Source organism: Ambystoma mexicanum, chromosome 8 (genome assembly GCF_040938575.1).
Source record: "Ambystoma mexicanum isolate Mex_15411 chromosome 8, UKY_AmexF1_1, whole genome shotgun sequence".
NCBI classification, from domain to species: domain Eukaryota; kingdom Metazoa; phylum Chordata; class Amphibia; order Caudata; family Ambystomatidae; genus Ambystoma; species Ambystoma mexicanum.
Window position 1 is genome coordinate 1,567,985,451 of NC_090929.1, and position 15,641 is coordinate 1,568,001,091.

General features: G+C 47.2%; 1 protein-coding gene across 1 annotated transcript in view; it reads left to right on the forward strand.

The window, feature by feature from the left end:
• SMC3 (structural maintenance of chromosomes 3) overlaps window positions 1-15,641 on the forward strand; it is a 1,173,064-nt gene that overhangs the window by 1,063,999 nt on the left and 93,424 nt on the right. The window contains exon 26 of the mRNA XM_069611771.1: window positions 175-363. Within this exon, the coding sequence (XP_069467872.1) occupies window positions 175-363 (189 nt within the window). The remainder of the gene's footprint in view (window positions 1-174; window positions 364-15,641) is intronic.

Consider the following 15,641-nt stretch of genomic DNA (forward strand, 5'->3'; position numbering starts at 1 on the left):
ACCCGATACCCTCCCATTCCAGGTCTTCACCAATGATATTTGTAATTGAAATAAAAAATTCAGCAGAGGGGACTAGGAATGGAAGTATTGTGTAAAATATTATCAGAACTCTGCGGAATATAATTTTACACAAAGACAGAAACATTTACAATACGTTTATTTATTTTTCTAAAGGTATCAAAGAATTTCAGTGAAGTGTTTCAGAAGCTGGTACCCGGTGGTAAAGCCACATTAGTGATGAAAAAAGGAGACGTCGAGGGAAGTCAATCCCAGGATGAAGAGGGCAGCACAGAAAGTGAGAAGGGGTCTGGATCTCAAAGCAGTGTTCCTTCAGTGGACCAATTTACTGGCGTTGGAATAAGGGTAACAAAAACCCCACTTTGCGAAAATGAAATGTGCTTTTGTTTGAGAAATCAATACTTCCCAATATTACTTTTGGAACCATTAAAGACATTATTGCAGTAGAAACGGTCAAGCAATGTAAAAACTGTTCTGCAGGGGGAAATCATTATTGGGTACCAAGACTAAGCAAGTCACCAGGAAAGGCAAGCCAGATGGATTTGTTTTGTGATGGGTGTAAATGTGAGGGTATAGAGTGAATGGATAGTGATGGTGGTAGAGAATTCTAGAGTTTGTGTGCATTGAGAGCGAAATATTGGAAAAAAGAAAGCACATGTTAGAGGGTGCTAACATCAAGGACTTGTTTAGCCTGCCAGCAAATGTTAAATGGTATAAAGCTACTTCACATGTGCCAGTATCTGCTATTATAAGGATTTCTAGGATGGTCCCCAACAACAAAGTGCTTCTGTTGGGATGGGAATCTGGGGTACATGGTAGGTATTTGCAAGTTTGATGGATGGCCTATCATGGATCAAGGTAGTGGATGGTGTTCCCAGATAATGTAACCATATCGTGGTGCTCTTTAGATTAGTCAATAGATGGTTAATTTCTTCCAGTCCGTTGTGGACATACTGAACAAGACCCGCATGGTGAATGTCCTCTGGTTCCTGTAGTTGACCACAGTTCTCTCTGGTTGCATATACAAAAGGTCGTTTGTGGATGTTCAGTATGCATGTACCAAATCATCTCAAGTTCATTCTTCGTTTCACTGCACATTTTGGTAATGGAATGTCTTTACTGCAGTCATTTATAATTGACCATAGTCTTCTGACCTCCTTTTTGATTGTATTCGTAAGTGTTGAGTAACTAAAGACGGCTGTAATAGTATCCAATGTATTCTGCTTTCTTATATGATGTTCTAAAGTTAATTTGCAAGATATGTTTTTGGCTCTTTAATAGGCTCGCCTAAGTAACTCTTGCTAGGAGACGTGTTGTCAGAGTTTTGCCTGCATTTCAAATTCTATTATGTCTGAGCAATTGGGTCGGTATCTGGGAAATTGGCCAAAGAGACGATTGTGAGACTTCTAGAATGGTAACGGTCATGCATCGAAATGTAATTGCAGTCAGTTTGTATTTGATGCACTGTAGTAGACCATTTCCCTTCCCTGGCTTCAATTACTAAATCCAAAAATTGTGTTTCGAAGGGATTGTGTCCTCCGACGTATTCCTCATCTTAGATATCTCCTTCCAGCTCTGCTGGCTCGGAAAATTTTTTTCTCTAGAGGGTGCTGCGCGTCGACGTCCTCCGAGTCGATGTCCTTCGACAGCCGCCGTATCGACGTCATCCTGCCTATAAAGGCTGCGCGCAGCGTCCGTTGCTCAGTTCCGTTTTTCCGCGCTTACTCAGTGCCTCGGAATACCGTTGCTCAGTTCTTAGTCAGATTAATCCTATTTACCTCGAGTTATTCGATCCGTACTCGATGGCTTCCTCGTCGGAACCGACAACTCCTCGATCCGGCTTCAAGAAATTTCGAGATTGTGGGAAAAAGATGTCGTTGACCGATCCTCACAGAATTTGTCTGTGGTGTTTGGGAGCTGAACACCATTGTTCGGAGTGCGAGGACTGTATGTCCATGACAGCTAAGGCCCTGAAGGAGCGTAGGGGGAAGCTGGAGAAAGGTAAGATTTTTAAAGCTTCTTCTTCGTCGACGAAGTCGAGACATTCGTCTCCTCGTCACCATTCGCGCTCCAGGTCTCGGAGTGGGTCTCATCACTCCTCGAGATCGAAGCACTCGAAGAGGAGATGTCGAAGATCCCCCTTCTCCGTCTTCCTCTTCCTCTGTTTCGCCAAAGAGAATCCCGTGCCCCACGAAACATAGTTCCCGGGCTGAATGGGAGGAATTCCGAAAAAATATGATCGTCTTCGAGAACGCGGCCTCGACCCCCTCGAAGACTGCCGAGAGCGATGCTCTGGTCGAAAGACCCGAAGGTCAAAAACGCTGCGAGTCGCAGTACCCGGCGAAAGAAACCTCTCGAGCGCGTCTCGAACCCTCGAGCAGGACTATGACCTCAAAACCTTCCTCGAAGGTTCCGTCGAGGTCGATGTCTTTGACGCCGTTGTCGAGGGGACCTTCGACACACTGGTCTGTCGACTCGACGCCGGCTTCGACACCGGCGTCGACGCCAAGAAAAGTCACGGTTACCACACATCCAGTGACTATCCCCAGTCCCTCGACGTCAATGGCTTCGATATTGTCGAGTAGAATTCCAATTCTGTCGAGGTCTTCGAGGCCTCCGCCTCTGTTTTCGACGCCACGCTCGAAGGCTTCGGCATCGACGTTTTCGAGGCCAATAATGACAAGTTCGGCACCCTCTGCTTTGGAAATGGGATTTACTCCCTTTATGAGTTCAGAACAATTGAGAACTATATCCTCAATTTTAGAAGAGGGTGATTTGTCTGAACAGGAAGACACATTTGAGTTACAGGGACCTGTAACCCCAGTTAGAGAGGAATATTCCTCTGAAGAGCGCAGATTAAAGGATCTTCATGATTCTTTACATGAGGCAAGTGGGTTAGACACTTCCCCTGAGGTGGAGTTTGCTAAGCCAGACCCGGGGGAGCATGCTGAAACCCCCTAAAGAGCCTTAATGGCCAGGATTACAGAGTTCATGGGGTGGTCTGCACCTTCACAATCTTTCCAACAAGATGACCTCACGGATATTCTTGACAAAGGCCCACAGGAGGATCCTGTGGTGCCTTTTCATAAAGCTCTTCAGAGAAAGATCATGACAAACTGGGAAACCCCAGATGTAGTACCAGCAGTAAATAAAAAACTGTCTACAAAGTACAGGGTATCTTCTACAGACCCAGAGTTTTTGTCTAAACACCCATCCCCAGAAAGTCTGGTGGTACAGGCAGCATCCTCTACCGATGTCAAGACGGCTTATCCTACCGTCCCACAGGACAGGGACGATAAAAAATATGATGCTATGGCAAAGAAAGTCTTTTCAGCGTGTAGCATGGCGTTAAAATCTGTTAATGCTACTTGCACCCTTGCTAGGTTCAGCCATACACTTTGGGAGTGTGCTTCTACAGCGGCTGACTGCATCCCGGAGGGAGAAGAAAGGGATGCGTTCCTGAATATTATACAGGACGGTAAAGACGCTATGTGCGAATCCCTCCAGACGGGCATTGATTCGGCTGACAGTATCAGCAGAGCAATGGCGGCAAGTACATCAACCAGGAGATTCGCTTGGTTGAGAAAGTCGGGTTTTGCCCCAGATGTGCAAGCCAGGCTCTTGAACATGCCATTCGATGGCTCTACTTTGTTCGGGAAAAAGGCAGATGACAGTTTAGAGAAACTGCAAACTTCAAAAGCAGCAGCAAAATCCCTAGGAGTCCGTCAGACTCCTTTTCGTCCCACAGGAACCTCTGCGAGGGGCAAGTCCTTTCGCTTCTACTCCGCATTCGGAAGAGGTAGAGGACGACCGGCTCAAAGGGGTCAAAGAAGAACTACCCGAGGTGGACGGGGTAGATATTCAAAAGCCGCAGCAACAGCAGGTGCCTCTTTACCATCGGCATCTGCATCAGCCGCCCCAAAACCACTCTGAGGACTTCTCTCACAGGACACCTGTAGGAGGCAGGTTGACTCAACATCTGACGGTATGGCAGGCTATCACGTCAGATGCTTGGGCATTGGAAACAGTTGCCCAAGTTTACTGCCTGCCTTTCCTACGTATACCTCAGAGTCATCCACCGGGGATCAGCTCTCAGAAAGCTCCAGATCCGCTCCTCTTGCAGGAATTTTGGGACCTGCTAGAGAAAGGTGCCATAGAACCGGTACCTGTAGCGGAGAGGAACAAGGGCTGGTACTCCCCTTACTTTCTCATTCCAAAGAAAGACGGAGGAATGAGACCCATCTTGGACTTGCGAGAATTGAACAAATTCCTCAGAAAGGACAAATTCAAGATGGTCACTCTTTCTCAGATCCTCCAGGCCCTTCAGTTCCAGGACTGGTTGGTATCTCTGGACCTTCAGGACGCTTATTTCCATGTGCCTATCCATCTCAAACACAGGAAATATCTGAGGTTCGCAATTGGCAACTCTCACTATCAATTTCGAGTGCTGCCATTTGGGCTGACCTCCGCCCCGAGGGTCTTCACCAAGTTAATGTCGGTAGTGGCTGCAAGTCTAAGGAGGGAAGGGATTCACGTCTACCCCTACCTGGACGATTGGTTGATCAGGGCTGTTTCTCCGGAACAAGCTCAGATCCAGCTAAATCACGTGTGCCACTTCCTTCACAGACTGGGCTTCTCCCTCAATTTAAAGAAGTCACAAATGATACCATCGCAGAGACTCCAGTTCATAGGAGCGATCCTGGATACTTCCAGCATGCCCAACGTCTCCCAGCCTTCGACTTTTTGAGGTTGCTAGGCCTCATGGCATCCTGCATTTTCCTAGTGCCAGAGGCTCGCCTGAGAATGAGATCCCTCCAGTGGGCACTGAGGACTCAGTGGTCACAATTCTCAGGGAGAATGACAGATCTTCTTCAGGTTCCCAGCAGGGTGGCTCGAGACCTTCAGTGGTGGGCCTGTCAGGAGAACATTCTGAAAGGAGAACATTTTTGGCAACCCTGGCCGGAGATAACAGTAGTCACGGATGCCTCACTCACGGGGTGGGGAGCCCAAGCCAACGACTTGACCATCAGCGGTCGTTGGTCTCCATCGGAGTCCAGACTACACATCAACCTTTTAGAGCTGAGAGCCATCAGACTTGCGCTGAAGGCGTTCCTGCCAGCTGTACAAGGGAAGAACGTCCCGATAATGACGTACAACACGGTGGCCATGCATTACCTCAACAAAAGAGGAGGCGTAGGATCACTACCCCTGTGCAGGGAAGCGATGCATCTCTGGTTTTGGGCAATCCAAGAAGGAATCTCTCTATCGGCAGTTCACCTAGCCGGAGAGAAGAACTTGACAGCGGACGCTCTGAGCAGGCAGAACACAGTATCCCACGAGTGGGAGCTAGCTCAGGAAGTCCTTCAAGAGATCTTCGCCCTTTGGGGAACTCCTCAGGTAGATCTGTTCGCCACCAGCCTAAACAGGAAATGAGACCTGTTTTGCTCAAGGGAATTTCCCCCGAGAGGAGCTCTGGGAGACGCGTTCATAGTGGACTGGGAGTTTCCGCTTCTGTACGCGTTCCCACCGGTCCCTGTCATTCCTCAAATGATCAGGAGGTTGAGAAGATTCCGGCGAACCATGATCCTAATTGCCCCGGATTGGGCCAGGAGAACGTGGTACCCGGACCTTTTAGACTTGTCCATCTGCCCTCCAATTCGACTTCCACTCAGAGAGAACCTACTCTCACAGAAGGGAGGTCAGGTTCTCCATCCAGACATCAAAACCCTCGACCTTCACGCTTGGCTTCTGAAAGGCTGAGGTACAAGGATTGGGACCTCCCTGATGATGTTATGGAGGTGTTGCTTTCAGCAAGGAGGCCAGCAACAAAGTCCTTATACCGCTGCCGTTGGAACAGATTTTGCAGCTGGTGTAGAGAACAGAATATCGACCCTTTTTCATGTGGTACACCAATGGTTTTGTCCTTCCTACTATATTTGGCAAATTCAGGCCTTCAAGTTGGCACCATTAAGGGCTATCTCGCAGCGCTATCCATCTTTAAGCGTACTGCGGAAGAACCATCCTATTTCAAATTACCCTTGGTAATACAGTTTCTAAAGGGGTTAACCAATGTTTATCCCCCAAGACCATTCCAAGTTCCCCTATGGGATTTAAACTTAGTACTAACTTTCCTGATGGGTACACCTTTCGAACCTCTCCATTCTTGTTCGTTAAGATTCCTTACCCTTAAAACTGTTTTATTAATAGCACTTACATCTGCTAGAAGGGTGAGCGAATTACAAGCTCTTTCTTGTAAACCACTTCATACTATATTTCACAAAGACAAAGTTGTCCTGCAAGTGAAGCCTAATTTCCTCCCAAAGGTGGTTTCTGAATTCCATATCACTCGGAAGATTACCCTACCATCTTTCTATCCTCCTCCTCACCCGGGGAAAGAGGAAGAGAGGTTACACAGGCTAGACTCTAGGAGGGCTTTACGTTTTTACATTAGTAGACTAGCCAGGATAAGACAGGCAGACCAGCTGTTTGTAGGTTACACAGGTCACAAGCTGGGGTTACCAATAACTAAGCAGACCATTTCCAGATGGATCATTCTAGCCATTCTGGAATGTTATAAACTGGCAGGGAAGGAGCCCCCTCAAAACCTTAGGGCTCACTCGACCAGAGGTATTGCAGCTTCATCGGCCCTCAAAAGAGGCGTGCCGGTTAAAGACATATGTGCGGCCGCTACATGGTCGTCTGTCCATACCTTTACACGTTTTTACAATCTGGATTCCTCCTCCAGTCAAGAGACTAGGTTTGGAAGGGCTGTACTGCATTCTATTCATCAATAGAAGACAGTGTGAAGTCAGTACTCCCTCCTGCGATAATAGAATACTGCTATGGGAGCCTATCTAAGATGAGGAATACGTCGGAGGACACAATCCCTTCGAAGAACAAGTTACTTCTTACCTTGTAACGTTCTTTCGACGGGATGTTCCTCCGACGTATTCCTCATCGACCCTCCCATCCATCCCCGCAGTTCTACTTCCCTTGTTGCTGCAGCTTACGCTCCTTCAGGGTGATTAGTTAGTCCAGAAAGTATTATTGTGGGCTACAAAACGGAACTGAGCAACGGACGCTGCGCGTGGCCTTTATAGGCAGGATGACGTCGACGTCGATACGGCGGCTGTCGAAGGACATCGACTCGGAGGACGTCGACGCGCAGCGCCCTCTAGAGAAAAAATTTTCCGAGGCCAGCAGAGCTGGAAGGAGATATCTAAGATGAGGAATACGTCGGAGGAACATCCCGTCGAAAGAACGTTACAAGGTAAGAAGTAACTTGTTCTTCTACTGTCCTACAGTTGCATGTGCATTTCAAAAACCTATTTTGGTTATTCAGCCAGTCCTATAAACATGTTAACTGAGTTCTTTCTCAATTAAATACGGCAAAAATGTAATTATGTATCTGGCCCATATTTGTATGTTCCTAATAATTGTGTTCTGGTTTGAGTAAATGACGAATCCCGGGGCCGTTTAAAATTTCCCCATTGTCTCTTTAGTTTTTTTGCTGGTTAGAGTAAATACATGATTTTTTAGATTCTGCAGCATATACATTTGCTAGGCCAGGTGAATGCTAACTCTCATTGCTGTAAAATGACCCTATACTACACTTTCATGTAGAACTCCAAAAAAGAGTAATGGAAAACTCAGAGGTTCCGGAATCTAGCCCTGCAGTTAATAGAAACCCCACCAAAAAATACATGCCATCTATTAGCGACCCGAACTACCTGTCAAAACATTTGACATCAGAAAGTGTAGTGGTCCAAGCCGCATACCTAACTATCCCTACAAACCAACTATCCCTACAAATAGGGATGATAAACGTATTGATACATTTCATGGGCAAAGAAAGTCTTCGGTTGGAAGCATGGCATTAAAGTGTACTAGCTCCAAATGTGCACTAGCAAAATTCAAATTCCCCCTGTGGGACTGTATAGCTATGGCTGCTGATCACATCCCAGAAGGGGAGGAAAGGGACGGCTTCATGAAGAGATGGAAACGAGTTCCTTAGTGAGTCTCTTTAATCCGGTCTGGACTCTGCTGACAGTATCAGCAGAGCCATGGCAGCAAGCACAGTTATACGCAGGTTTGTCTGGTTGAGAAAGTCAGGATTTGAACCTGACGTACAATCTAGACTCAACATGTCCTTTGACGGCTCATTTGTTTGGTAATAAGGCTGATGAAAGCCTTGATAAGCGCAGACCTCAAAACCGGCAGCCAAGTCCCTAGGTGTCGCCATCAGCAGCCACAGCCATTTCACCCCAGCAGATCATCTTGGAAGGGTAAGTCCTTTAAATTCTATTCCTCAATTGGAATAGTGAGAGGTCAGGCTGGTCAAAGCAAACAAAGAAAATTCCCTTGTGATGGACGAGGGAGAGGTGCAAAGCCCACCCAAGCAGCCACATCTTTACCATCAGCTGCTGCTTCAACCGCCACAAAACCTCTGAGGTCTTCTCTCATGACACCCCGGCAGACTGTCACAGCATCTGAAAGAATGGCAAGGTATTACTTCGGATTCGTGGGCACTGGAAACCGTAGCCCAAGGTTACTGCCTCCCCTTTATATAGAGACCTCGGGATCATCATCCGGGAAGTCATTTGCTTAATGTTCCCCAGATCCATTCCTGTTGCAGGAAATGTTGAGCCTGCTACAGAAATGTGCTATCGCACTGATACCTGTAATGGAAAGGAACAGAGGATGGTACTCTCCCTATGTCCTAATCCCCAAAAAGGACAGAGGATTGAGAACCGGTCTTGTAGTTAAGATACTTGAACACGTTTCTCAGAAAGGACAAGTTCAAGATGGTCACACTTTCTCAGATCATTCAGGCCTTCCAGCTCAAGGGTTGGATGGTGTCATTGGACTTTCAGGATGCTTACTTTCATGTGCCCATCCATCACAAGCACAGAAAGTACTTGAGGCTTGCCGTTGGCGGTTCTCGTGAAAAACGTTTTGAAATTCTGAAAACTTTGGAAAAACATTTGAAATCAGATCTGCCCTCCCCTACCATGGAAGATTGTTTCAAGGTCCAACAAACATTCATAGATAAAATAACGATTGCTCATACAATAATTATGGCCGATCCAGCTTCAGCCTCTAAGCCTGACAACATTGAGGACCCTCCTCCCCCCAGAGTGAGGAGGCCATGCTTTTTAATTGTTCTGCCATTTCTGTGCAGACATTGGAGGAGGTCCTCAAGAAGATGCATCCCATCTCTTGTAATGGTGACATTCTGGTGGGTAAAATTATTCTAAACAACGCCAACATTTTCTCACCTTTCTTGACTCGCTTTACTAATGCCACTTTCCGGCACGGTACCATGCCTAAAGAGGTCAAGAAGGTTGTAGTTTCACCTTTGTCGAAAAAGGCCGTCTCAGATCATAAAACCTTTAACAACTATATAGACCTATCACAAATGTACCCTTCCTCCTCAAGGTTGTTTGAGTAGCCACCATGCAGTTGCAAAAACATCTAAAAGTGGTTCATATACTCCACCCTAGACAATCCGGATTCAGAGAACACCATGGCACGGAGAGCGCGTTACTAGATTTCCAGAGCCAGATGATGGACTGGATGGACAGGAGCAAGGCAGGCCTACTGATGCTCCTTGACTTATCAGCAGCTTTTGACCTCCTGGACCATAAGAAACTATTAGCCACGCTGTCTTCGATAGGTCATTGCTCTCCATTAGCTGTCAAATGGTTGAATTCCTTCCTGTCAGGCAGGATGTAGAGTGTGTGTTGGGGCCAAGCATCCTCTGGGCAAATACTGTCCACTTGCGGAGTGCCCCAGGGAGCATGTCTGTCCCCCGCACTCTTGAATATCTTTCTACGCCCTCTGTGCAATATCCTGGATAAAGCAGGGGTGAAATTTACAAACTATGCCAATGACACTCAGTTACTAGTGGAACTTAGTGGAGACTACATTGAGGACTCAAAAACCGTACAGAACATCTACCAAATAATAAGATTGGATGACTCAATGCTGGCTTTACCTTAATAGTGGAAAGACCAAGCTACTGGTCTTTGGATCCCCCAAGCGAGGATGAAACGGGGGCCGGGATACTCGGAATCTACCATCGATGGCCACTTTATTAAAACCTTAGACCAGGTCAAAACTCTAGGAGTAATAGTGGATGAGTCACTGGGTGCAGATACCCATGTAGCAAACATCATTACAAAATCTCAGTATCATTTGAGGCTACATAGATTGGTTAAACCATGCGTTACCAGCAGGAATTGCGAAACCTTGGTCCGAGCCATAGTAATGCCCCGCATTGACTATTGCAATGCTTTGCTTGGAGAGGCCAGTGAGAACTGTATACAGAAACTCCCAAATTTTTCAAAACGACGCAGTCGGAATTATAAAAGGTGTCTCAAAACAGGAACACATAACCTCGGCTAGGAGGGAACTTCACTGGCACCCAGTCACTTCCAGGATTACTTTTAAGATCCTGACCATGGAGAAACTGCAGAGGCAAAGGAGATTTATACCACATGTGGTGGTCCTGCCCTAAAGCGACCATGTACTGGAAGGAAGTCCTGGGCCACATAAAGGAAATTACAGGGAAACAGCTGCCAGCAGCACTGAAGGTTATATTCCTGGTTATAACGGTCGAAGACATATATGCGTCATCTGGCAACGATGCAACACTTATCACTCATCTGTTAATGGCAGCGAAGATGACCCAATGCACAAGCGTGGGAAAACCCAGAAGGCCCAATAACAGCCTGTTGGTGGGTGAAAACTTGGAACGTAATGGCCATTGAGAAGGTAGGGGCCCTGAAGGACGGCAAGTACCTGAAATTCCGGGCAATCTGGGACTCCTTCATCGACTGTCAGAGAAGCATACTTTTTTAGGCCAAATCTGTTGAGAGCGTTTCAAAATTGAGCACTGACAAACTGAGTACGAAAGCCATTGCTTAATGCAGAAGTCATCTAACCAGAAAACAATGATCTCATCGGAAAGCAGAAAGACTGGTCCATGCCACTGGGGAGCAGGGAGGGCGGATGGGGACAGGGGAAGGGTTGTTGAACGGTTGCAGTTAAAGTTAAGTTAATGCTCAAAGCTATACCTAATAATTGTAAAACCAAAGGTAACATGTGGCCTTATCAAATGATGTGTTAACATTATTTAATCTTTGGCCAATACAGTATCTGTATATGATGATATTTGAATAAATAAAGTTGGTTAAAAGATCCTCACCCTGACACATAAATGTCTACATGGGCACACTCCTAGCAACTTGAAAAACTGCCTCACTTCCCAAACACAGGGGAGATCAACCACATCAAACAACATCTGCTGCCGCATCTGCCAAAGGATTAAAAGAAGCCGGGGCAAAGGTTGTTCCTTCCCTGTTATAGCTTCTCTGGCCTGGAATGACCTCCCAGTTGAGATGCGCACAATGGAGAGCCTCCACATTTTTCAAAAAAGGCTCAAGGTGCTCTCTATTCCAATAGTAGCCATGTTTGTTAACAACAACAACTCTCTTGCCTAGTAACCTCACTATTCTTCAGCCTTATCCCTTATTAGTTAGTGGCTTGTCTTCGTGGTCCATGTGTGCCCTGATGCCTGCGGGCTACAACCTGTTGTAAGCATAAGACATAAACATGATCAGTTTCGAGTTATGCCATTCAGGCTTACCTCTGCCCCACAGGTTTTCACTAAGCTGATGGCAGTGGCAGTGAGTCTCAGGAGAGCGGGGGTTGGGGGATTCAGGTCTACCCCCTACCTGGGCGATTGGCTGATCTAGGCACATTCACCCCAACAGGCCCGGGAACATCTCAGCATAACCTGCCACTTTCTCCACAGACTGGGCGTTTCCCTCAATTACAAGAAGTCCCACATGGTGGCATCTCAGAGACTCCAATTTATTGTTCTGGTCCTGAATGCATCTTTGGGAAAAGCCTCGCCACCCGAGGTGGGGGCTCAACGCATTTTGCAGATGGTCACCGAATTCCGGAGTGCCCAGCATCTTCCGGTCTTTGACTTTTTGAGGTTGCTCGGCCTCATGGTATCCTGCATTTTTCTGGCACCAGAGGCACGTCTGAGAATGAGATCCCTTCAATTGGCTCTCAGGACACATTGGTCCCAATTCTTGGGCAGTATGTCGGACCTTCTTCAAGTTCCAGGCAGAGTAGCACAAGATCTCCTTTGGTGGGCCTACAAGGACAACATCCTGAAGGGAGAACCTTTTTGGCAACCATGGCCGGAGATAACAGCGGTTACGGACGTCTCACTCACGGGGTGGGGAGCCCACACCAACAATCTGACATTCAGCAGTCGTTGGTCTCCATCGGAGTCCAAACTACACATCAACCCTTTGGAGCTGAGGGCAATCAGACTAGCGCTGAAGGCCGTTCTGCTCTCTGTACGGGGAAAGAATGTCCTGATGATGACGGACAGCACGGTGGCCATGTACTACCTCAATAAGAGAGGTGGTGTTAGGGTCACTACCACATTGCAGAGAGGCAATGCAGCTCTGGTTCTGGCCAATGCAAGAAGGAATCTCCCTATCATCGGTTCCCCTAGCCGGAGATTAGAACACGGCGACGGACGCTCTAAGCAGGCAGAGCACAATTTCCCACAAGTGGGAACTAGCTCAGGAAGTTGTTCAAGAGATTTTCACCCTTTGGGGAACTCCTCAAGTGGATCTGTTCACGATCAGAGTCAACCGGAAGTGCAAACTGTACTGCACCAGGGAATTTCCCACAAGAGGAGCTCTAGGAGACGCATTCGTAGTGGACTGGGAGTTTCCCCTCCTGTATGCGTTTCCCACAGTCCCCATGATTCCTCATGTGATCAAGAGGTTGATAAAGTTTGGGAAAGCCATGATCCTAATTGCTCCGGATTGGGCCAGGAGGACGTGTTACCCGAACCTTCTGGACATGTCCATCTGCCCTTCACGGCATCTTCCACAAAGAGAGGACCTTCTCTGGCGAGAGAAGGGTTGGGTTCTACATACAGAGGTCAAGACACTCCACTTTCATAGATTCTGAGAGGTTGAGATACAAGGATTGGGCCTCCCGGATGACGTAATAGAGATTTTGCTTTTGGCCAAAAGGCTAGCAACAAAATCCTTATACTGCTACCGTTGGAACAGGTTCTGCAGCTGGTGTAGGGAAAAATATGTGGACCCTTTTCAATGCAATACACTTAGTGTTATTTTTATTGCTGCATTTAGCTAATCTGGGGCTCCAGATTGTAACAGTTAAGGGTTATCTGGCAGTGCTTTCCATATTCAAGCGCACCTCGGAGGAGGCATTGCATTTCAAAATACCCTTAATTACTCTGTTTCTTAAATGACTCAAAAATGTGTTTCCTCCTACACTTTCCCACTTGGAACCTTAATTTGGTCTTAAAGTATTTGATGCTCAATTTGTCAATCCTTTTTGTCAAAGATTCGGAAAGACTGCCACCCAAGTTTGGTGACATTGATCGAGGAAGGTAAGGCCTCTGACGCGGCCTCAGTCATGCCTCTTCCATGTCTCTGCAAGACCAAGTTCTGAGACGGGTCGATCACTGGCTCAGTCGACGGTTAGTCTGCCAGCTGGTAGGTTACCTTTGTCCGGTAGGACATCGCTGGCTTTGTCTTCTAAGCACAGATAGTTGAAGCGCAAATCTTCTATGGACCCGCCGCCGGTTCCACCATCGTAGGTGCCGTCATTGACGCAATCCTCGTCGACGACAACTTCATCCATCAAGCCTGTCAACAAAATCAAGTCTTCCTTTAGCAGCTGCTGTGGCGAAAGGTTTGTCAACAACATCACTTTTACCTCTACACCGGTCACCACGTCCAGCGTGTCTCTTCGTTCTAGTGCCCTGTCAATGGTCCCTACGAAGAGCCTGTCGACGACCGATCCTATTCCTACACTGCAGGCGCCTGTCATTGCCACTTTCCCAAAGGGCTCTGATCTGGTGAGAGACACGCCTCCAGCTTTGGAATTCCGGCCCAGGCCCACCAAGACTGTTCCCCTCTTTACTTTGGCTCCTCCCCCAGACAGTTACCAGCCATCTACACCAGTTCCAAAGAGGACCTGCCTGAAGATGTGTATTCAGATCACGAAGGGAGCCATGGGGAACCAAAACACATTTTGCCCATCCCTCATGAGGGGCCACTGACTCGTGAGCCTTCCCAGCCATTTAGCCCTCCAGTTCTTGCGCTTACGGTACCGGCTGCACCTGCTCCAAGAGACATGTCCTTGGACATCCTAACCACCCTTCACACTCTTGTTGCTGAAATTCAGCAGTGACTGCCCACTGCTTCTATCCCAGCTCCTATACCTGGCCAGCCAGGAGTCCTCCCGGGCCTCATCGGCATCAGCCGGCACTGCCTCATAAGATACCTGTTACCCCTTGGCAGTGCTAGGATCCCTGCCTTGTGTGACTGGAGAGCCAGCTCACACAGACACCGGTACTCACACAGTTGAGTTTGACGACTACATTCCAGCAGATGGGCAACCTCTGGATGTTGATGAGCCCGTCAGGGCCTTCTCCCTATCCCCTCCCCCCTGGATGAAATTGGCTCTTTCCAAACCTATCTCCGAAGCTGCCAAACTCTTCGCCGTTCCAGAAGAGGAGGGATTCCTTTCAGATTGGTGGGAATCCACTAAGCAGACCATTTTGTCGGTCCCTTTGTTGGATGACATATGGGAAGATGGCTTGGCAGTCATGAAGGCTCCAAATACCACTGAACTGCGGGTTTCCCAGCCCTTTAAGGCGAGTAGCAATACCCTGGAGATGTATGAATAAAATTGCATCCCCACCCATCAATAATCGAAATGACTCGGGTAATTTGGCAAAAGGAAGACTGTTTTTTTTTCAATTATCTAAAACGGGGAATACAATGCACATCAATGCACTCGCTCGATCCTCTTACTCAATGCATCTTTAAAAAAACTGGCTACTTGTACCCAAAATTAATCATCAATGACGTTAACCTGCGTACTACCAACATCATCCTGTGTGGCAAACTAGTAAAACCTATGCTCAGTAATGATAGGCTTTCAGTGAATATTGAAGTAAACGTTCTATACTAGCATGAGTCAGTGAATGAAAGTGATAGGGTACTTAACATCAGGTGGGGCAACTAAGCCCTCCACTCAAAATGGCCACTATGAACGTCATTAACTGTACGACGTTCCATTGGCTACAAAAACGATAGGACCCTTAATTACGTGGTCCTCTATAATTGGTTGGTTTATAACCTCTGTCAGTACTTTTCCACCTATGTCTAGCAGTAGGCAGGCTGAACATCCAGGTGCTGGTGAGCTCGTCTTAGTACCAGCTTCCCACCAATTAGCATATCAATCCAGCACCTCAATGGTCTAGTGTCAATTAGGGCTTTGAAATTCGGCCTTGAGAGTGTTCTTAGCTCTGAGAAATTCAGGGAGTCAATGCATGGTCTGCCCTTGTGCATAGGTGTGACTATCTCGTTCGTCCAACTTCATCCTTCCACGTGACTAGAGACCATGGAATCAAGCTTCTGGTGCATTTAAAATACTAATTCTTAATAGACGTCCGACGTCTTTTGTTTTTGTCCATGCCTTCAGAATAGGAGTTCTGTTCTTTCATACGATTTGTATCCAATGCAGTTTGCTCCACTTTGATAAGACCA